The sequence below is a fragment of the Urocitellus parryii genome, chromosome 7 (genome assembly GCF_045843805.1).
Source record: "Urocitellus parryii isolate mUroPar1 chromosome 7, mUroPar1.hap1, whole genome shotgun sequence".
Taxonomy (NCBI): Eukaryota; Metazoa; Chordata; class Mammalia; order Rodentia; family Sciuridae; genus Urocitellus; species Urocitellus parryii.
In genome coordinates this window covers 37,274,317-37,297,971 of record NC_135537.1, presented here as the reverse complement: position 1 = coordinate 37,297,971, position 23,655 = coordinate 37,274,317, and the positions used below count along the sequence as shown (strand labels likewise).

At 33.2% G+C, this 23,655-nt stretch overlaps 1 protein-coding gene across 1 annotated transcript in view; it reads left to right on the top strand.

Annotated features, from left to right (window-relative positions):
* The window catches only part of Vps13b (vacuolar protein sorting 13 homolog B), a 720,349-nt gene that overhangs the window by 43,570 nt on the left and 653,124 nt on the right, over nt 1-23,655 (top strand). Inside the window, exons 6-8 of the mRNA XM_077801386.1 lie at nt 2,121-2,302; nt 9,810-9,984; nt 17,632-17,900. Of these exons, the coding sequence (XP_077657512.1) occupies nt 2,121-2,302; nt 9,810-9,984; nt 17,632-17,900 (626 nt within the window). The remainder of the gene's footprint in view (nt 1-2,120; nt 2,303-9,809; nt 9,985-17,631; nt 17,901-23,655) is intronic.

Here is a 23,655-nt window from a genome sequence, read left to right as displayed (position 1 = left end):
GATGTAATGATACAATTTTATTTTATTTTTTTAATTATTATTATTATTTTTAAAAATATTTGTTTCTTAGTTTTCGGTGGACACAGCATCTTTGTTTGTATGTGGTGCTGAGGATCCAACTCGGGCTGCACGCATGCCAGGCGAGCGCGCTACCGCTTGAGCAATCCCCAGCACCAATACAATTTTAAAAAAACATTTATTTAGTACTGTTTACTTCTGTTCTACAGGGTAGGTAGGCACTGTATTAAGTATTGAAAATGTAGCTGTGAAGAAAATATACAATGTTTAGGTTTGTTGGGATAGGTATTATTAGTTATAATATATGCTTTATGGAATTGGATTTTTGAGTATCAAATCTATTGTAAGCACCTTTTTAAAATGTTACTTAAGATGGGTGTGGTGTTTTTTTTTTTTTTTTTTTTTTTTCAGTTGCTAGCACTAACTGAGTTTGTATATGGCCTTGGGTAAGTTTCTATATGACCTTGGGTGAACTATTCTCTGAGTTTCTTCATTTTTATATAGGAACACATAGAACTTTCCTAATAGGTTTATATAGGATGGATTCAAACTAAAAAGCTTCTTCTCAACAAAAGAAACAATCAGATGAATAGAGAGCCTACAACTTGGGAGAAAAATTTTCCCACTTGCACATCAGAGCACTAGTATCTAGGGTATATAAAGAACTCAAAAAGCTAAACACCAAAAAAACAAATAACCCAATCAATAAATGGGCCAAGGAACTGAACAGACAATTTTCAGAAGATGATATAGACTCAATCAACAAATAAATGAAAAAAATGTTCAACATCTCTAACCATTAGAGAAATGCAAATCAAAACTACTCTTAAGATTTCATGTCACTCCAGTCAGAATGGTAGTTGTTAAGTAAACATAAGTGTTGGTGAGCATGTGAGGGAAAAGACACACTCATACATTGCTGGTGGGACTGCAGATTGGTGCAGCCAATCTGAAAAGCAGTATGGAGATTCCTTGGAAAAAATGGAATGGACCCAGCTATCTTACTCTTTGGTTTATACCCAGATGACTTAAAAACAGCATACTACAGGGACACAGCCACATCAATGTTTATAGCAGCACAATTCACAATAGCTAAACTGTGGAACCAACCTAGATGCCCATCAGTAATGAATGGATACGTAAACTTTTGTGTATATATACAATGGAACATTACTCAGCATTAAAAGAGAATAAAATCATGACATTTGCAGGTAAATGGTTGGAGTTGGAGAATATCATGCTAAGTGAAGTAAGCCAGTACCAAAAAACCAAATGCCAAATGTGTTCTCTGATATAAGAATGCTGATAAATAATGGGGATGGGGGCGGAGCAAGGGAGGAGTAGATGAACTTTAGATAGGGCAAAACGGAAGGGAGGGAATGGGAGGGATTATGGGGGTAGGAAAAATGGTGGAATGAGTTAGACATCATTACTCTAAGTACATGACGAACGGTGTGATTGTACTTTGTGAACAACCAGAAACATGAAAAATTGTGCCCTGTATGTATAATATGAATTGAATTGCATTCTGCTGTTACATATAACAAATTAGAATAAATAAAAAATGATGTCTTTCATTAATGAGTGCTTGTTAAATGCTAATCCTATTGTTGTCTTTTACATTAATTTAAATGTAAGTTTAAATAGCCACAGCTATTGACTATCATTGAACAATGTGGGTTTAAAGTGGCAGTGGCTTTTTAGTGGCTATACAAATACTAAATGAATGTTATTGTTCAGAAGTTTATTTCAGATTTGGGTTTTCAAGATATTATCTTATTGTAGGAACGAACTATGGTGAATATTTTTCTACTTTTTGTCTTCAGTTTTGGATACTTGTCATGCAGTCTACTTAGGGGGCAATCTACTTAGGCCTCAGATTCTTTATACACATATTTTTTCCTATTTAATGCAATTGTTGGAATATTTAAATGATATGAAACATGAGAAATTCTTTTCATAGGATATGACATGCATTAAATGTTTCATGAATATTATTTTGCTGTATTTATTATTTTAATTGCTACTTGTACTAACAATTAATAGTTGCCCTTTTCCTCTAATTTTCATTTGTAATTAAAGTGTTTTTCTTTTCTTTGTAGCAACTGATCTGGTGCTAAGAAAGGTTATCAATTTTTCTGACTGTACAGTTTGTCTTGATAAACGAAATGCCAGTGGTAAAATAGAATTTTACCAGGACCCTTTACTGTACAAATGTTCCTTCAGAACTCGTCTACATTTTACATACGATAACCTAAATTCCAAGATGCCATCTGTTATTAAAGTAAGTGTCTCTTTTTCTGTAATTAAATAAACAAGTCTCTTTTGTTTATTGGGTCTTGTGCATGCTTACATGCACAAAGAAAAGACAAGAAAAAATTAATCTCATGAATATATATGGCATTCATTTTTATAAAGTTTTTTGTGTATTCATAATTTTTATATTTATAATTTTTTATATGTGTTATATTAGAGATATTTGGGGACAATCTTTTTGTTTTGTATTGTTATAATTTCCATTTTTAAGTTTAGCTATTAATGTTTCTCCTCAAGTTGATAGAAGAGATCTTAAGAAAAAATAGCATGATCTGGATATAGCATGGTGGGGGGCATTAGGTGTATCCATAGGAAACTAATTAAAAAAAATAGGAAACTGTAAATGGATTGAAGAGGTATCAGTGGGAAGGGGGGTGGGAATGAAGGGATGAGGGGGAATTACTAGGGACTGAATTCTAGTGATATGTTCCATGTTTTTGTGATAATATCAGGGTTTGTCCTGGTGTTGTATATAACTAAGAAGAATTAAAAGAAAACAAAAACAAAACATGAGATTGGGGGTTCAGTTTTCAATACCACACAGAGAAATGTATACTCATAGTGGTCGGAATATCAGGAATCTATATTTTAATTCTTATAATTTCTTCAGCATGATTAGTTAACAATAGTTATTTTATCTTTTTCTTAGATAATCTTATAAGGCTTTATATTGCTAACTTTAGAGTTCGTTGGTTTCAGAAGTTTTATGTTTTGATCCATGATTTCAATATATAATTAAAATTTTACAGTTTGGGAGTTTTTCAGGACATGTCTTTTGATTAACATGAAAATGTGTTGGTCTTTAAGTTAGCGGTATATATTTTCAATGTGGTATATAAGTATAAATTCCGTCATATTTTGTTTCTTAATTGTTTTATAAATATTGTCCTGCTGCCTATTTTTCTTGCACGAATTCACACAATAACTTTGAGCTTATTAACTAAGTTTCAATGTGGTATACATTTTTATTATTGAATTACTTGCCTCTGATTACCATAGTTCTGTGATAGGAGGACTGGCCCTAACTCTGAACAATAATAGTATTTCCTGCTTTTGTGTGCCTATATAAATATTGATTTTTACATAATTTATTAAAACATATTTTCATTATGTAGCTTTACCATACTTTTTATCTCTAAATAAAATCTATTTGTTTTTCAGCCATCTTTATGTTACTTTTATCTTATACCATGTTTTTTTCAAAACTATTATTTTTTCCTTCTATTTTTGAATTTGTTTCTTTGGCAAATATAGGTATGAAAAAATGTTAACTAAGCTTACTTTTTTTAGCCTTGGATGTTTTACTAATCTGGAGAATGAGAAGGAATGAGAAGGTTCATTTAAAATATTTTGAAAGCAGGTAATGGGTGAGATCCAGCCCAGAATGCCCACACCAGCCCACCTGGGACCCAGGCTCTCAGAAGGCCTGGTTCACCCCTCCACTGGTGGGGCAGTTACCCGCCAGAGCCTAGCCTCTGGCGCAGGACTGTCTTTTCCAACCAGCAGACTACCACTGGAGGTTAAGCCCGTTGTCCCAGATCCACCCACAACAACTTGTATAGGAACTAGATCCAGGATGCAGTAGCATCCATTGAGGAACACCAGCAGGGTCCAGAAGCCCAACATCAAGGTGAGGTACAGACAATTTGCATTGGTACTATAAGAATATAGGGAACAAACTATTATATCTCAGATCCATATTGCAAGAAAGGAAGACACATAGACAATGTGAAAAAACAAGGGAGGAAAGTACCCCAAACCCTATAATAACAGAACCCATGGGCAGTGAAGTTGATGAAATGTCAGAGAAGGAGTTCAGAAGGTTCATAATTAAAATGGTCTCTGAATTACAGAATGACCTAAATGAGCAAATACATGCAAAAATTGATCACTCCAGCCATGAGATAAGAGAGTAAATACAGGTAGGAAAAGATTACTTCAAGAGAGAGATAGAGAGACTGAAAGCAACAACAACAACAACAAAAAAAAACCAACCAGTCAGAAATCCTTGAAATGAAGGATACAATAAATTAAATAGAAAACTCAATAGAAAGTATCATAACCAATAGACTAGATCACTTGGAAGAAAGAATGTCAGATAATGAAGACAAAGTATACAACCTGGAAAATAAAGTGGATCACACAGTGAAGATAGTTAGAACCCATGAACAGAACATCCAAGAATTATGGGACAGTTATGGGACAGCGTCAAAAGACCAAATCTAAGAGTTATCAGGATAGAGGAAGGTTCAGTTTCAAACCAAAGGAATGCACATTCTATTCAATGAGATAATATCAGAAAATTTCCGAAGCATGAAGAACAAATTGGAAAAACAAATACAAGAGGCTTACAGAACACCAAATGTGCAAAATTACAACAGATCTACACTAAGTCACATTATAATAAAAACACCTAGCATACTGAATAAGGATAGAATCTTAAAAGCCGCAATAGAGAGGAATTGGATCACATATGGGGGTGACCTATTCGATTCTCAGCAGATTTTTCAACCCAGACCCTCAAAGCCAGGAGATCGTGGAACAACATATACCACGCTCTCAAATAGAATGGATGGCAAGCAAGAATCTTATATCCAGCAAAACTAAGCTTTAGATTTGGTGATGAAATAAAAACCTATGATAAACAAAAGTTAAAGGAATTTATAACTAGAAAGCCTTCACTACAGAACATCTTCAGCAAAATATTTCAAGAAGCGGAAATGAAACACAATGATGAAAATCAGCAGAGGGAGGGATTACACTAAAGGAAAATCTAAGAGGAGAAACCAAGTCATGTTAAATACCAAAAATAAACAAAAATGTCTGGGAATACAAATCATGTCTCAATAATAACCCTGAATGTTAATGGCCGAAACTCACCAATCAAAAGACAGTACAGCAGATTGGATTAAAAAAAAAAAGCCCCAACAATATGCTGCCTCCAAGAAACTCATCTCATAGAAAAAGGAATCCACAGACTGAAGGTGAAGGGTTGGGAAAAATCATACCACTCACATGGACTGTGGAAGCAAGCAAGGGTTTCCATCCTCATATCAAATAAATTAGACTTCAAACTAAAGTCAATCAAAAAGGATAAAAAAGGAGGACACTACCTACTGCTCAGTGTAACCATACACCAACAAAAATTAACAATTATAAATATATATTCCCCAAACAATGGAGCATCTACGTTCATCAAACAATCTCTTCTCAAGTTCAAGAGTCAAATAGATCACAACACAATAATTTTGGGTGACTTTAACACACCTCTTTCATTACTAGATACATCTTCCAAACAAAAGCTGAACAAAGAAACTGTAGAACTCAATAATATAATCAATAATTTAGACTTAACTGACATATATACAGTGAAAACTACAGAACCCTAAAGAAAGAAATCAAAGAAGACCTTAGAAGATGGAAAGATCTGCTTTGTTCTTGGATAGGCAGAATTAATATTACCAAAATGACCATACTAGCCAAAACGTTATACAGATTTAATGCAATTCTGATCAAAATTCCAATGACATTCCTCATAGAAATAGAAAAAGCAATCATGAAAATCATCTGGAAAAATAGAGACCCAGAAAATCTAAAGCAGGAAGAGTGAAACAGGTGGCATCAGTATATCAGACCTTAAACTATAATACAGACCAATAGTAACAAAAACAACATGGTATTGGCACCAAAACAGACTGGTGGTAGAGTAGTGGTACAGATTAGAGGACACAGAATCTAACCCACAAAATTACAATTTTCTTTTATTAGACAAAGGTGCCAAGAACATGCATTGGAAAAAAGATAGCCTCTTTAAAAAATGGTGCTGGGAAAACTGGAAATCCATATGCAACAAAACGAATTTAAACCCCCATCTCTTACCATGCATGAAACTCAACTCGAAATGGATCAAGAATTTAGGAATACAACCAGAGACCCTGTGTCTAATAGAAGAAAAAGTAGGCACTAATCTCTATCATGTGGGATTAGGCCCCAACTTCCTTAGTAAGACTCCTGTGGCAAAAGAAGTAAAATCAAGAATCAATAAATGGGATGCACTCAAACTCAAAAGTTTCTCAGCAAAAGAAGCAATGTGTGAGGTGAATAAAAAGCCTTCATCTTGGGATCAAATCTTTACCCCTCACACATCAGATAGAGTACTAATCACTAGGGTATATGAAGTGGTGAGTTCCAAAAGCTAAACACCAAAAAAAAAAAAATAACCCGATCAATAAGTGGGCCAAGGACCTGACGATGTACTTCTCAGAAGATGATATACAATCAATCAACAAAAATATGAAAAAATGTTCGTCACCTCTAGCAATTAGAGAAATGCAAATCAAAACCATTCTAAGATTTCATCTCACTCCAGTCAGAATGACAGCTATTATGAAGACAAACAACAATAAGTGTTGATGAGGATGTGGGGAAAAAGGTACGCTTATACACTGCTGGTGGGACTGCAAATTGGTGCAGCCTATATGGAAAGCAGTATGGAGGTTTCTTGGAAAACTGAATGGAATCACCATTTGACCCAGCTGTCTGTCTCCTGGGTCTATACCCAAAGGACTTAAAAACAGCATACTACAGGGACACAGCCACATCAATGTTTATAGCAGCACAATTAATAATAACTAAACTGTAGAAGCAACCTAGATGCTCTTCAGTAGAAGAATGGATTAAAAAATGTGGCATATATACACAGTGGAATATTACTTAGCCATAAAAGAGAATAATATAATGGCATTTGCAGGTAAATGGATGGAGGAGAAACCAAGTCATGTTAAATACCAAAAATAAACAAAAATGTCTGGGAGTACAAATCATGTCTCAATAATAACCCTGAATGTTAATGGCCTAACAACCTGGAAAATAAAGTGGATCACACAGTGAAGATAGTTAGAAACCATGGGCCTTGAGCTATAAAAATATGATCATTAAATTTATAATTTAATCTGATATGTATATATATATATATATTTTTTACAGATTATGCCTTTCATGTTATATTTCTAAAGATTTCTTTGTTCCAACATAATTTTATTAGTTATTGACATTTTGTTCTAGTACTTTTATTTTTAAATCAATAAATTTTTGTGTTATTGAAAAAAAGTAGGTAATGGATGTCTGGAAATATTCTTATATGAAATAATCTTATTGATCATTAATACAAATTTAATTGTATATTCTAGGATGTAGATAAATTGGAGCAAAGTAAAAATTGTGAACTTGAGGAAGAACTTACTGTAGATATATCTCATTGTGTGTTCTCAAAGTTGATTTGCATAACATTTCACTGTGAAATGTACATTAGTATAAATAAGCTTTCTGCAGTGTGGTTTTTGATTCTGGTAATCACCACATATAGGGTATCACTATATTATGTGCAAGTGAAATACATTTAAAAATTTTTTATTAATACTTTAGTATAATATTTGCAATTTTTGATTAGACCTATGATTCTTTAAATTCTAGTTGTAGGAAATATATGTTAAAGAGATGTAGTTAATGCATTAATCACCTCAAAGACAGGGTAATTTCCAAATATTTGCAGATATCTTAATTTTTTTAAACCTTTCACATATGCTTAAGTAGCTTTTGATTATATTGGTTTATATTTTTGGGTAGGTGTTTATAATTTTCCATATTTTGTGTGAAACATGACATAGAGACCTATATTTATGAGAAACAGATCATATGGGTACTTAATTTATTTATCATTTTCTCTACTTTCTAAAATTTACTTTGTAACTTTTCAGAGGCATAGAAAGTCTGCAGATAAATAGTTGGCCACATCTCTGATTAGTTTCTTAAGATAAATTCCTATATTTGTAAATATATTTAGAAAAATTTTAGCTGGGCACGGTGGTGCACGCCTGTAATCACAGTGGCTCAGGAGGCTAAGGTAGGAAGGTGGTGAGTTCAAAGCCAGTGTCAGCAAGTCAGTGAGACCCTGAATCTAAATAAAATACAAAATAGGGCTGGGGATTTGGCTCAGTGATTGAATGCCCCTGAGTTCAATCCCTGATACCCCCCCCCCCCCACAAATTTAAGACCTGTAATCCGGATTGTAGAATTATTTCTAGAGAGGTTTAATCAGGTTATGCTTTGATGAACATTAAGGGGAGTGCTTGTATGATACTCTTGTTAGCCTTATTTGTGATCATATTTTTTATTTTTTTAAACATTGCTAACCTATTGAGCAAAAAATAACACAAGTATATTCATGTTTTTTAGTGAGTTGGAATTTTGAAGGTCGTTCTTTGTTCATTTTTCTAATGAGGATTCATCTTGATTATTTCTAAAGAACTTTTAATGTATATGTGAAGGATAAATTCTTAGTTCATTGATTTTGCTAAAATTGCTCATCGCTGGTTCGGTTGGTAGAACACATTATTTATAAAAGGTTGTTACAGAAATCTCAACTAAGAAAAGCTTAACAAGGTTACATAACTCCTTTTACTGCTTCTTTTCCCCACATTTTTTTTTTTTAAATCTCTTCATGGTTTATTCAGCATATTAGTTTTAGGTCAGTTTGAAGAGACCTTTCCTTTATATGAAATACAGTATTTTATACCCCTTCTCCCATATATATCATTCTCTCCTTCTTACTAATATAATTATTTTGGGCCTTGAGGTATAAAAATATGATTACCATTACTTGTTTTCCATAGACACTCAAATACTAGTTAGTCAAAATAAGCCTAAGAGACTTGACTTCATGGCTTAATTGATTTTCTTTCATGTTTATGTAACTGCAGGAAACCATTACACTGAAGCAGTGTTTATATTCCATATGTTTCTTTAAGAATTTTGAATGTTATATATCCTTCTTCTTAGTAATTAATTCAATTTCTTATAATTGATTTATGTTACAAATTTTATGTCATGTTTAAATATATTTAAAATTTGAAGAACTTTATAACATATTTCACTTGATTTTCTATATTTGATAATAAAATTTTATTGTTTCCATACATAAATAGTTATTATTCTTTTATTACTTATTCTCAAACATATGGTTTGAGAATGCATATGTGTTCTTTTTGGTTAATAAAATTGGGATAAGTGATTACAGTTTTACTAAAATGACATCATGAAATTTTCATTGTTGGTTTTGACAGAAATCTCTCACTTACCCCCATGGGGGAGAATAAATATTATACTGTAGGTATTTGGTTACTTTTTTTTATGGAATAGTTATGTGTAAATCTAATGAAAATATATATTCTGTTTATTCTATTTGTATTTGCATTGTTAATCCATTTTTTATCTGAAGTTTGCTAATCATTATAGCAAAAATTTACTTAATCTGTAAGCTTTAGAGTAAATATTATTTTGGCTTAATTTTTAGAAATTTGGTACATCAGTGTTTCTCAAATGATCTTGCATTTTAATACCTTTGAAATTTATTCCCTCATTTTAAAAGGTATTCCCATTAAACATGCTTTTGTTGTCTTTTGTTTTTCAAAATACAGATTCATACCTTAGTAGAAAGTCTGAAACTTTCTATCACAGATCAGCAGTTGCCTATGTTTATTCGTATAATGCAGCTTGGGATTGCTCTTTACTATGGAGAAATAGGCAATTTTAAAGATGGTGAAACAGAGGATTCTGCTTGTCACAATAAAGATATGTTAGGAAACATTACAGGTAAATACCGCAAAATTGAATATAGAATTGTCATTCTTAGAAAATGTTTTCCTCACTGGTAAAACTTTAAAAAACACAATAGTTTGAGTTATATATTCCATTGTGTGTGTGTGTGTGTGTGTGTGTGTGTATATATATATATTTCTGCATAGTAAAAAAATAGTGTTGAGAATGTTTACTTATAAGTATATTTAAAGTGGTACAACTTAAAATTTCCTAGTAAAAAAATATTGGTATTTTCCTGCAAAGGCTAACTTAGTCATTTATTTAGTGGAGTTTTGTAATATAGTTAGTGAAATGTATACTTCATTGAAGGATATTAAGTGTATCAAGTCAAGTCAGTTCATTCCAGTTTTATGAAATTCTATATGGAAAGCAGTGTGGTTTGTAGTGTAGGAAAATATATGTGCAATGTGAGATAAATAAGATGTGTTCTCTTCCCTTAAAATCTTAATGCCAAATGAATAGTTAAGTTTGATGAGGTATAGTGGCAGAATGATAAACAGGTGTGAATGATCTGAAGTAGAAGGATGATGAAAGGAATGATTAATTTTAACTTGCTTTTGGATCTATGATTTAAATTTAAATCAATAATTAAAGGAAATAGAACTTTAAGAGCATTTAAAATTTAGACAAATAATCCAATTTTAAAGTAGACAAATATTTTTCCAAGGACGATAGGTGGCCAACAGACACATACTAAAAAAAGATACTAAACATCATTGCCCATGAGAGGAGTGTTAATTAAAACCACGTTGAGATGCCACTTTACAGCTACTAGGGTGAATGTAATAAAAAACACATAACAGCAAGTGTTGTTGAAGATGTAGAGAAACTGAAACTATATATATATATAGGATATATGTTTCAGTAAACAATCTGGCAATTCTTTCAAAAGTTGAACATAGTTATCATATCCACTCCTAGGTATTACCAAGAGATTTCATATATGCACAGCTATAAACTTGTATGTGAATATTCATGGCAGCATTATTCATAACAACTACAATCTGGAAACAACTCAAATATGCATCACTTGATGAATGGATAAACAAATTATGATATATACCTACACTACAGCCATACAAAGGAATTTAATACTGATTTGTACTTCAATATGAATGAACTCTGAAAACTTTAAGTAAAATTAGCCAGTCAAAAAGGAACATAGATTGTATGGTTCCATTTAAATGAAATGTCTACAACAGGCAGTTCTATAGAGGCAGTTCTATACAAAATAGCTTTAGTAACTAGGGGCTGAGAGGAGGAGAGAATAATTCCAAGTAGGTGGATTTCTTTTGGGGGTGATGAAAATATTTTGAAATTAATGGTGATGGTATACAATTTTGTTACCATTCTAAAAATTACTGAATTATGTACTTTTTAAAAAAATATATTATTTAGTTGTTGATGGACCTTTATTTTATTTATATATATGTGGTGCTGAGAATTGAACCCAGGGCTTCACACATGCTAGGCAAGTGCTATTCCACTGAGCCCCAACCCCAGCCCCAAATTATATACTTTTAAAGGGTAAATTTTACAGTATTTAAATATTAAGTCATTAAAAATTTTTACCTGGAAAGAAGTAAAAGAGCAATAACTACTAAGTTACTTTAAATAAATACCCCTTTATTTCACAGTGAATTCCTGTTAGTGAAGTTTCTGTTAGACAATGAACCCCTGAGACTGGAACATTGTCTAACACCTGGAACAAAACCTAGCATATAGAAGGTGCTTTATTCATATATTTTTTTTCCTAGCATGACAAATTTCAAATATACAGAAAAACTGAGTTATTGTTTAGTGGACACTTATGTACTCACTATCTAGCTTCCACCATTTATTTTTATTACATTTGCTACCACAGAGGTCTTAATATCCCTCTTTTTTAATACAACCAATAGTTTTACTGCCTTTCAAAGTAAGTTACAGCTAGTGCACTTAACCCCAAGACTTTATTGACTATTGTCAACCAGTTTGTTTATTAATGGGTCTTTGTATTATTTGGAAGGTTAAACTTATAAAGTGAATGTGTAAATCTTTAGTATACTATTCACCGATTTTTAAAAAAATTTATAGTTGTAGATGGACAGCATGCCTTCATTTTATTTGTGTATATTTTTACGTGGTGCTGAGGATTGAACCAGGTGCCTCCCACGTGCAAGGCAAGCACTCTGCCACTGAGCTACAGCCCCAGTCCTATTCATTGAGTTTTGAGAAATACATATATCTGTGTTTTGCAAAACACTAAGATATAGATCCTTAACATTTATTCAAAGAGTTCCTTATGTTCCTTTCCAGTCATCGCCCCTATACCTGACTGCCTCTACTCAGGAAACTACTGTTTTAATTTTTTTTAACATTATAAATTAGTTGATTGATTCTAGGATTTCATATAAATGGAATCATACAGTATATTCTTTTTTTGTGAAAGACTTTTGTTATATTCTTAGCCCATTTGCACCAGGGCTTTGTATGGCTGGAATTAAATTATACATGCTTCAATATGAACATACTCTGAAAGCTTAAGTGAAAATAGCCAGTCACTATTAATGGTAGGTTGCAGAAAGACCGAAGAAAGTTCCTCAAGACAATGTGTGAAACATATGATTTATTAGGGAAAGCTTGCAAGAGATTAGTGACTGCTTCAAGAAGAGTTCAGGGGTGGTAGGCTGAACAGATAGCACCTCCACCTCTCAAGATGCTTCACCTATGAGTGACAAGTTTCCTTTCCTCAGTGCCCTGAGTTATGCACTCATTTTGTCTCAGAGAGGGGTTTCATAGGGCTGCAGAGGCAGTGACATCATCAGGATTAGTGTGCTTACATAACCAACATCATAAGAAGGAATTATTCTTATATGCAACAAAATAGCTTTCTTTAGTTAACAATAACTTGCCCTAATTCCTAGGATGCACAAGAGAAAGCTGGATTTTCCTTTTCAGGCTTGTTCTCACTGTTCCCTTTATTTGGCTTTTTTAAAAAAATTTTTTAAAATTTTTTAACACAGGGGGCAGTCGGGCATTTAGGGAGTTGTTATTTTATTGTTCTCCTTTTTATTTAGGGATGATACAGCTTTTTTTTTTTTTTTTTTTAGTAAACATAATGTTTTTGGAATTTTTCTGGGTGTTGCATGTATCGGTCATTTCCCCCCTTCTTATTACAAGAAACATTGTCTGAATAAGCCATCTAACTATACCACAGTTTCTTTCCCCCACCCCATTTTCCTGTTGATTAACAGAGGTTTTATAGTTTTGAATTGTTTCTAGGTTTTGGCTACTGTAAATTAGGTTTCCAGGAACTTTCTTGCAAAAGTTTCATGTAGAGTTGTGCTGTTCTTTCTTTTTGGTAAATACCTAAGAGTTAGAATTATATGTTTTAGGTTTTTAAAAAACTACCTGGATTAGACACATTTCCATCACTACTAATAATACCTAGATAATCAACTTATAAATGGAAAAGGTATATTTTGGCTCATACTTTTGAAGCTTTTATTCCTTGATGGACTGACCCCATTTGCTTTGGGCATGTCATAAAGCAGCACATCCTGATGCGAGCAAGTGTTGAAGCAAAATGGCTCACTTGGTGGACAAGAAGCAAAAGAGAAAGGAAGGGATGAGGTCCCACTATCCCCTTGCAAGGCATACATTCAGTTACCCAAAATCTTTCTACCAGACCCTACCTACTAAAGATTCCTCCACTTCCCAATAGTGCCTCTCAGGATAGCTATCCTTTAACAACACGTGGATCTCTGAGGGACACTTACCTAAACCATAGCACTACCTCACCTTTTTTCCAAAGTAGTTGTACCATTTTACATTCCTGTCAACAATGAGTGTTTCTAGTTGCTTTCTATCTTTATAACATATGGTGTGGTCATCATATTTTTCCTTTTTGCCATTCTGATCTGTGTGTTGTGGTATCTCATGGTTTTAATTGCTATATCTTTCATAAGTAAATATTTTGAATTTTTTCATGTTGGTGTTGACCGTTAATAAATCTACCTTTGTGAAATGTATGTTAAATAAATTTAAGAACTTTTAAAAACTATTTTTGGGCTTCTTTAGTGGTTTGTAAGAGTTCTTTGTTTATTCTGAATTCAAATTATTTTCTTTGCCAGTTTGTGATTTGCGTAATAATATTTTTTTCCCTCATACTGGGGATCAAACCCAAGGCCTTTCACACACTAGACAAGTACTTCAGTGCTGAGGCATGTCCCCAGCTCATTGCCCCTTCATTTGTTAGTAGGTATCTCTTGAATAGAAGTTTTAAATTTTGATAAAATGTAATTTTCAAATTTCTTTTATAACTTGCTTTTTGTGACCTAAGAAAATGACTAGGTTTTTCTTGTTTATTAAGAGAGAAAGAAAGCAACTCCACTGTTTGATTTCAGTGACATTTGAATTAGTTTTCTTGTATTTTTTAAAGCATGGACCCTTAACCTTTTTTCGGGGTGTGTGCCAGGGATTCCTTTGACATTTTGGTAAAACCTGTGAACTTTTTCTCAGAAAGTTTTAAGCATCTTCATTATGATGTTCCTTAGGATTATATCTTTATGTTACTTGTAGTTGCAGGTTTTATATCTGCGGGTTTACAGTTTATATATATGTGTAAAAATTTTGGACATTATGTCTTCAAAAATTTTTTATTTCCTGGTCTATTTTTTTAGGAACTCTATTTCTATGTATGTTATTCTGCTTAATGTTTGAGAGTTGCTATTTATGTTCTTCTATCCATTTTATTTTTCTGTTCCATTTTGGATAGTTTCTATTTCAATTTAAATTTACTAATCTTTGTTGTCTAATCTGTTGGTCACATCTAGTATATATTTTATATATATGAAATTTTTATAAATGTATAAACATACATATATTTTATTTTTATCTTTAGAAGTTCAATTTGGGTTTCATTTTATACTTCATGTCTCTCCCCTTAACATGTTTACACTTTCTTGAACATATGCATTTATTTGTATAGTTGTTTTAATGTTTCTGTTTGCTATGATCTTTGTGAATTCTGGATACATTTCTGTTGATTGACATTCCCCTCATTATGGAATATATTTTCCTTTTTCGCTTCTCTAGTATTTTTCCTTTTTTGTGGTACTAGAGGTTGCATTCAGGAGCTCTCTATTTCTGAGTGCTTTGGGTGTATCCCTAGTCCTTAAAAATTTGAATTTTTTTTTGAGACAGGGTTTATTAAAGTTTCCCAGGCTTGGCTAGAACTTCTGATTCTCCTTCTGCTTCAGCCTCATGAGTAGCTTGTATTACAGGCATGAGCCACCATGCCTGACTTTTTTTTTTTTTTTTTTTGGTGAGTCAGGGTCTTGCTAGTTGTCCAGGTTCATTTTAAACTCTTGGACTGAAGTGATCCTCCTGCCTCATTTACCTGAATAGCTGGGACTGTGGGCACTTACCAGTCTGTACCTAACTCCCCAATAATTTTTAATTGGATGTCAGACATTATAAATTTCGCCTTGTTGGGTGCTGGATTTTTTTTGTTCCAACAATTATTTCAGTTCCCTGGAAAACAGTTAAAGTCTTTAAGGTTTGTTTGTAGGTTTGTTAGATGGGATCAGAATAGCCATTTGCTTAGACCCATTTTTTTTTTTTTTGTTTTAGTTGTAGATGGACACAGTATCTTTATTTTATTTATTTATTTTTATGTGATGCTGAGGAACGAACCCAGGGCCTCACACATGTGACGTGAGCACTCCACCGCTGAGCCATAACCCCAGCCCCCTGCTTAGGCCCATTTTATTCTCATTACTAAGATAGTAACTCTTCTACTTGATGAATTAAGAGCACTTGCGTAGCATGTGTGAGGCACTGAAATTCTCAGCACTGCATATAAATAAATTTTAACGAAAGGTCTATCAACAACTAAAAAAATATTCAACAAACAAACCTGAGTCAGTGATTACCACTTTAGTTTTAATGGTTAGACAAGAGGGGTCTAGAGACCAGTTCTGTATACCCAAACTGATCATTGTTTCCCCGAGCTGAAGTGACCTGATTTCTTATTTTATAACTGATAATCAGTTTAAAATCGATGATTTCCAATTTGACATTTTACTAGGAATAAATTAATGAGTGGTTGGAATCTATATCTTTAGTCTGCCAATTCATGACTGATAGAATTTCTTTTCTGAAATTTTTTTAGAATAAGAAAAGTATGAATATATCTTATCCACTAATAAGAGTCACCAACATCATTATTTTTCTTAACTGCCTATAAAAGTTACTTCTTTGTAACATTTAGTTTTATTCTTTTGGATAATTTTTGTTTTGGTGCATATGTTTTGTCTAGAAATACTTGTCATTTTTCTCAGTTGGATGCATTAGGAAATGAGGAACTTGGATCATTCTGGTATTAGGTTTCAGTCTTTCAATACATTATTCTTATTTTTGAGAAGCAAGTGTTTGTGGATTGGACTTTAAGTTATCTTATTATTTTATTCATTAAAAACACTTAAAATTATGTGTAGTTGATAAAGTGTTATCCACATTACATTAACCCTAACTTATAAAGACTGACACAATACAACATAAAACCTTGAGAGTGACATTGTTTTCAAATGATAATATTAATGCATGATTTTTTTTCCTTTTTTAAAATTATTTTAATTTGTTATAAATGATAGCAGAATGCATTACAATTCATATTACACACATAGAGCCCAATTTTTCATATCTCTGATTGTACACAAAGTAGAGTCACACCATTCGTGTTTTTATACATGTAATGATGTCCATCTCATTCTACCATCTTTCCTACCCCCAAACTTCCTCCCCACTCCTCCCTCCCCTTTGCACTATCTAGAATTCATCTAATCCTCCCATGCCCGCCCTTATCACATTATGAATCAGCATCCTTAAATCAGAAAAAAACATTCAGCATTTGTTTTGGGGGAATTGGCTAACTTCACTTAGCATTATATTCTCCAACTTTATCCATGTATCTGTAAATTCCACAATTTTTTCTCTTTTAATGCTGAATAACATCCCATTGTGTATATACACCATGTATTCTTTATCCACTTATCTACTGAAGGCATCTAGGTTGGTTCCACAGTTTAGCTATTGTGAATTGTGCTGCTATAAACATCAATGTGGCTGTGTTCTTCTGACATGCTGTTTTTAAGTCCTTTGGGTATAAACCCAGGAGTGGGATAGCTGGGTGAAATGGTGGTTCAATTCCCAGTTTTCTAAGGAATCTCCATATTGCTTTCAAGATTGGTTGCACCAATTTTCAGTCCCACCAGCAATGTATGAGTGTGCCTTTTCCCCACATCCTCACCAACACTTATTATTGTTTGTATTCTTAATAGCTGCCATTCTGACTGGAGTGAGATGAAATCTTAGAATAGTTTCAATTTGCACTTCCCTAATTGCTAGAGATGTAGAACATTTTTTCATATATTTGTTGATTGATCGTATATCTTCTTCTGAGAAGTATCCCAATAGTTCTTTTTTGGACATTTTATTTGAGAGTTCCCAGGCAACCTCAGATGCCCACTACCCTCAAGCAAATCTGTTTGCCCAGTGATCTCCCCGAGTTAATGCATGATTTTAAAATGAGATTTAGATTTCTTTTTTAAAATTGTTTTCTTAATTTATTTAAATCAGCTTTATTTTGATTCCTAGGTGCTGAAGATGAAACAAGAATAGATATGCAGTATCCTACTCAGTACAAAGGCCAAGAGTTGTATTCACAACAAGATGAAGAGCAGCCACAGGGATGGGTATCCTGGGCTTGGTCATTTGTACCTGCAATTGTGAGTTATGATGATGGTGAGGAAGACTATACTGGGAATGATTCTACATTAACCATACATCAGCAGAAAGTACAGACTTTGAAGGATCCTATTGTTTCTGTAGGATTTTACTGCACAAAGGCAACTGTGACTTTCAAAGTAGGTGTATTTTCTTTTGCTGCTAATATCTCCTTTCAACTTTAATGCTTAAATTTTTATTGCTAGTAAGATTCTTGATTAACAAAATGTTGTTTTGTACTCAGTAGACATAATAAAACAAATTTTTTTTTACTGTTTTTCAATTGGGGTATTATAGTAACATGTAAAAATAGAATTCATTTTGATATATATGCATGTAGCATAATTTGGCCAATTATAATCCACAGTGCCTCCTTCCCCTTTCCCATCCCTCTAGCATATACCTTGATCCCCTTCCTCTATCTATCTCATTGTGATCCCTTCTATTTTCATGGGATACTCCTTTTTAATAATTTCTCATTTCTCTCCAGTTTCCACATATCTCAGAAAATATTTGACATGCTAAGTGAAATAAGCCAGATGCAGAAACCTTCTACATCTGGCTTATTTCACGTAGCATGTTGTTCTCCATTTCTGTCATTGACTAGCAAATGTCATAATTTCATTCTTCTTTATGGCTTAGTAAAACTCCATTATGTGTATACACCAAATTTTCTTATCCATTTTTCTGTTAATAGGCAAGAAGCCTGGTTCCTCAACTTTATTCTTTTTTTTTTTTAATTGTTGGTCGTTCAAAACATTACATAGTTCTTAAGACATCATATTTCACAATTTGATTCAAGTGGGTTATGAACTCCCAATTATACCCCATATACAGATTGCTGAATCACATTAGTTACCCTTCCATTGATTGACAAATTGCCTTTCTAGTGTCTGATGTATTCTGCTGTCTGTCCTATTCTCTACTATCCCCCCTCCCCTCCCCTCCCTTCCCCTCCCCTCCCCTTTTCTCTCTCTACCCCTTCTACTGTAAATCATTTCTTCGATTTGTATTATCTTGTCTTAGTTCCTTAACTTTAGTATTGTGAATTATGCTGTATAAACATTGATTTGTATGTATCGCTATCGTTTACTGACTTTCTTTCTTTTAAACAGATACCCAGGGTGGGAGAGTGAGAGATATGGTTGTTCCATTCTTGGTCTTTTGAGAAATCTCCATATTGTTTTCCAGAGTGGTTGTGCCAATTTGCAGTTCCACCAACAATGTGTGAGGGTACCTTTTCCCCCCACATCCTTATCAGCATGTATTATTATTTGTATTCTTGATGATTGTCATTCTAACTGGAGTGAGATGAAATCTCAGTGTAGTTTGCAGCATACCTGCGTGGATATGTTGGAGTGTTGACCCGATGTTTTCTTCTAGCAGTTATGCTGTTCCCAGTTTAATTCCTAGTTCTCTGATCCTTTCTGAGTTGACTTTTTTTTACAGGGTGAGAGCATATGTTTTTCTAGAATATGTTTTTGCCACCTTTGTCAAGGATCGGATGATTGTATGTATGTGGATTTGTCTGTGTCTTGTATTCCATTTGTCTTTGGGTCTGTTTTAAAGCCAAGACCATGCAGTTTTTGTTAATATAGCTCTGTAGTAGTATAATTTGAGGTCCAATAGTAGTGTGATGCCTGCAACATTGCTTTTCTTGCTTAGGATTGCTTTGGCTATTCTGGGTCTCAATTGTTTTTTTTTTTTATTTTTAAAATTTTTTGGTGGTAGATGGACTTTTCTTTTATAATTTATTTATATGTAGTGCTGAGCATTGAACCCAGTGCCTCACACATGCTAAGCAAGCGCTCTACCACTGAGCTACAACCCCAGCCCTTGGGTCTCTATTCTTCCAAGTGAAATTTAGGACTATTTTTTTCTAGTCCTGTGAAGTATGTCATTGGTATTTTAATGAAGATTGCATTAATTCTGTAGAATGCTTTTGGTAATATGGCCATTTTTACAGTATTAATTCTGTCTATCAAAAAATGTGGTAGATCTTTCCATCTTCTGAGATCTTTATTTAGTCTTTAAATTTCTTATTCTATAATTTTTATTATCATGATCTTTCACTTCATTGATTAGATTAATTACCAAGTATTTTTTTCTGTTTGAGGCTTGATAAATGGAATTATTTTCCTTATTTCTTCTCAACTCATTAGTGGAGTTTAAGAAAGTTATTCATTTCTGTATGTTGCTCTTGTATCCTGGTACTTTGATGAATTTGTTTTTCAGCTCTAAAAGTCTTTGATTTTTTGGGGGTTTTCTAAGTATAGGATTCATGTTACCAGCAAGTAGAGGTACTTTGCTGATTTAGTTTTCTATTTGTTTCCCTTTAATTTTTTTTCTTGCCTGATTGCTTTGGTGAGAGTTTTTATGAACTATGTTGAATAGGAGTGATGAGGGTGGATATCCTTACCTTGTTCTTGTTTTTAGAGGAAACACTTTGACTTTTTCTCCATTGTATATGATGTCATCTTTATGTTTATCATATATATCCTTTATGATATTAGATAAGTTCGTTCTATCCTTACTGTCCTCAGTGTTTTTAATATGAATGAGTGCATGAGTGCATTATTTTGTTGGAAGATTTTTCTGCCTGTTTTGAAATGATCATGTGATGTTTATCCTTAACTCTCTATGTAGTGAATTTTCTTTGTTGGAAGACTTAAAATTAGTCTTGTTGCTTGATATTTGTTTGTTTAGATTTCCATATCATCTTAGTTCAGTTTTGGTAGGTCATATGTGTCTCGAAATTTTGTCAACATTATCTAGATTTTCCATTTTATTATAAGTTTTGAAAAATAGTTGCTAATGATCCTGGATTTCAGAAATATCTGTGGTGATGTCTTATTTTGCACCTCTAATGTTGATTTTTTTTTCCTTTGATTGGTTTGGCTAAGGGATTTAACAATCTTGTTTATCTTTTCACAGAAGCAACTCTGTTGTATTGGTCATTTGTATCTTTTTTATTATCAATTTTGACTTTGACAATTGTTCTGTCTTCTACTGATTTAGGAATTAGTTCTTGCTTTTCTAGCATGATGAGATTTAACATTAGAATATTTATTTGCTATCTTTATTTTTTATGTAGACACTCAATACTATAAACTTTCTTCTTATAACTGCTTTTATACAATCCTAGAGATTTTAATATATTGTTTCTCTTTTCTCACTTGTTTGAGAACATTTTCTCCCTCTATTTTTTTGTGACCCATTCCTTGATCAAAAACATATTATGCAATCTCCACATGTTAAATTGATTTTTTTTGTTATTAATTTTTCATTTCATTCTATTATAGTCTAATAAGATGCAAGAAATTAACTTGTTATTTTATGTGTATTTCATAAGAGTTTTTGTGTGTCCTAAAATATGGTCTGTTTTTGAGAATGTTTCATGTTCAACTGAGAAGTGATTTCAGTTGTTGCTATAGATGTCTGTTTGGTCCATTTGATTAATAGTATTTTTTTTTTAATTTCTGAAGAATCTTTACTTAGTTTGTCTGGATGATCTATCTTTTGGTGAGAGTGGTCAATTGAGATTACACACCATTTTTGTATTGGGGGTCTCTGTGAGCCTTTTGTCAAGTGGAGCTTATTTTATGTAATTACTAGCATTGATATTTGAGACATAAATATTTAAAATCTTTATATCTTGTTGGATAGTTCCCTTAACCAGTATAAACTGATCGTTTTTGTCTCTTTTGATTAATTTTGGCTTGAAGTCGATGTTGTCAGGTATGAGAGTAGCTACTCCTGCTTGCTTTCAGTCTCTGTTTGCATGAAATATCTTTTTCTAATTTTTTACCTTTAGCCTGTGAATGTCTTTGCCTGTAGATAAGTCTCTTATGAACAACATATGTTTGGGTCATGTTTTTAAATCTCCCATGCCAGTTCATTTCTTTTACTTGGAGAGTTGAGACCATTTACATTCAGTGTTATAGAGAGATGGTTTTTATTTAATTTCTTCTACATGTAATATTTCACTAAGTATTTTCTGTTGCGCTGGCTTAGAAGTTATGAATTTGTTTAGTTTCTGCTTATCTAGGGAGGTTTATATTTCATCTTTAATTCTAAAGGATAATTTTGCTGAATATAGCAACCTTGGTGGCAACCATTATCAGTCAATCATTGGTATATATTTTCTAGGGCCTCCTGGATTTTAGAGTCTGAACTGAGAGGTTAGCAGAAAGTCTAATTGAATCATCTCTGAGTATTACCCATGTTGTTTCTCCTGTGGCTTTTAGAATTCTGTCCTTCTGTATCTGTATATAGGCATTTTAATTACATTTTGTCTTAGGGTATTTTTTGATCTTGTCTATTTGGGGTTCTAAATACCTCTTTGATTTGGATTTTCATATCATCCACAAGGTTTAGAAAATTTTCTGATAGTATGTCACTGAAGAGTTTCTGTATTTCTTTACTTTATATCTTGCTGCCTTTTTCTAAGCCAATGATTGTAGATTATCTCAGTTGTTTTCAATATTCTGATTATGGTCTGTTAACATATTTTCTTTATTGATGACTCTATTTTCAAGATTATATGCCTTGTCTTTGAGGCCTGAAAATGGGTCTTCTGTGTGGTCTAATCTGTGGATGATGCTTTCAAGTGAAGTTTTAATTTGATTGAGTCTTTCATTTCTAGGATTTATGTTTGGTTGTTTTTCAGAGTCTCTCTCTTTATTGGAATGTTCTTTCATTTCCTGAATTTTCTCGTAGTTTGTTTTTTAAATATTCTTTTAGTTTATTGATCATTTTAAGTATCAACTTTGTAAACTCCTCATTTGAAATTTCCTCCATCATAGTGTCAGTGGGGTCAGTTGTTGAATTCTTGTGAGCTACTTGGGGTGATTTATTTCTTTGCACTTTGATATCATTAGTATTTCTACCCATCTGTTGGGATGATTATTCTACTTTTATAGAAGAAACTTTTTGGTGAGTGCTTTCTCTTTACTAAGTGTCCTAGTCTGAGTGAATCCAAGTGTCAGTATTCCTACTCAGTGTGCTCCTGCTGCTGAATTCCGTATCAAGCTCCACTGTGAGGGACAGATAGTAATCTCTATTATCTGCAATTACTTCAGAATGAAGCCTTATACTAATTAGCTTTAAAAAGAAGTTTGTTTTTTTTTTTTTAAGAGAGAAAGAGAATTTTTTTTTAATATTTATTTTTTTAGTTTTTGGCAGACACAACATCTTTATTTGTATGTGGTGCTGAGGATTGAACCCAGGCCGCATGCATGCCAGGCGAGCAGGCTACCGCTTGAGCCACATTCCCAGCCCCTAAAAAGAAGTTTTGAAAATGTTCTCCATAATTTCTTTTAATCCAAGTATAAAATGAGAGAAATGTTTTTGAGTAGTTTGGGAAATTAGATACTAAGTACAGTAAATGTACTATTAAACCACATAGAGGTTATAAAGGGAAAAGGAAGGAAATGAAGAGACCAAAAAAAGAGAATAAAGAAAACAACAAAAATTAAAAGTAGGAAATATGAGAGGGAGTTTGAGACAGGAGCAGGTAAATGCAACAGGCACAAGAAAGACTAGAGAGGAGTATTTAGTCAGCTCTTGTGTTGCTGTGACTGACTGGAATTCCTGAAAAGAACAACTTAGAAGAGGGAAATTTTATTTTGGCTTACAGTTCCAGAGGTTTAGTCCATGGTTGGTTGAATCCATTGTCTGGGCCCAAGGAGAGGTTGTAAGCCATTACAAAAGGGTGTGGAGGAATGCTGCTCCTTTCATGGCACCCACGAGGGCGGGCGAGGGCCAGGGAGGGCGAGGGTGAAGGGAAGAATAATTCTTTTAGGGCACAATCCGCAGTGTCCCACTTCCTGTGTCTATGCCTTACCTGCCTACAGTGATCACCCAGTCAATCCTTTCATACTAGGTTGGACTGAT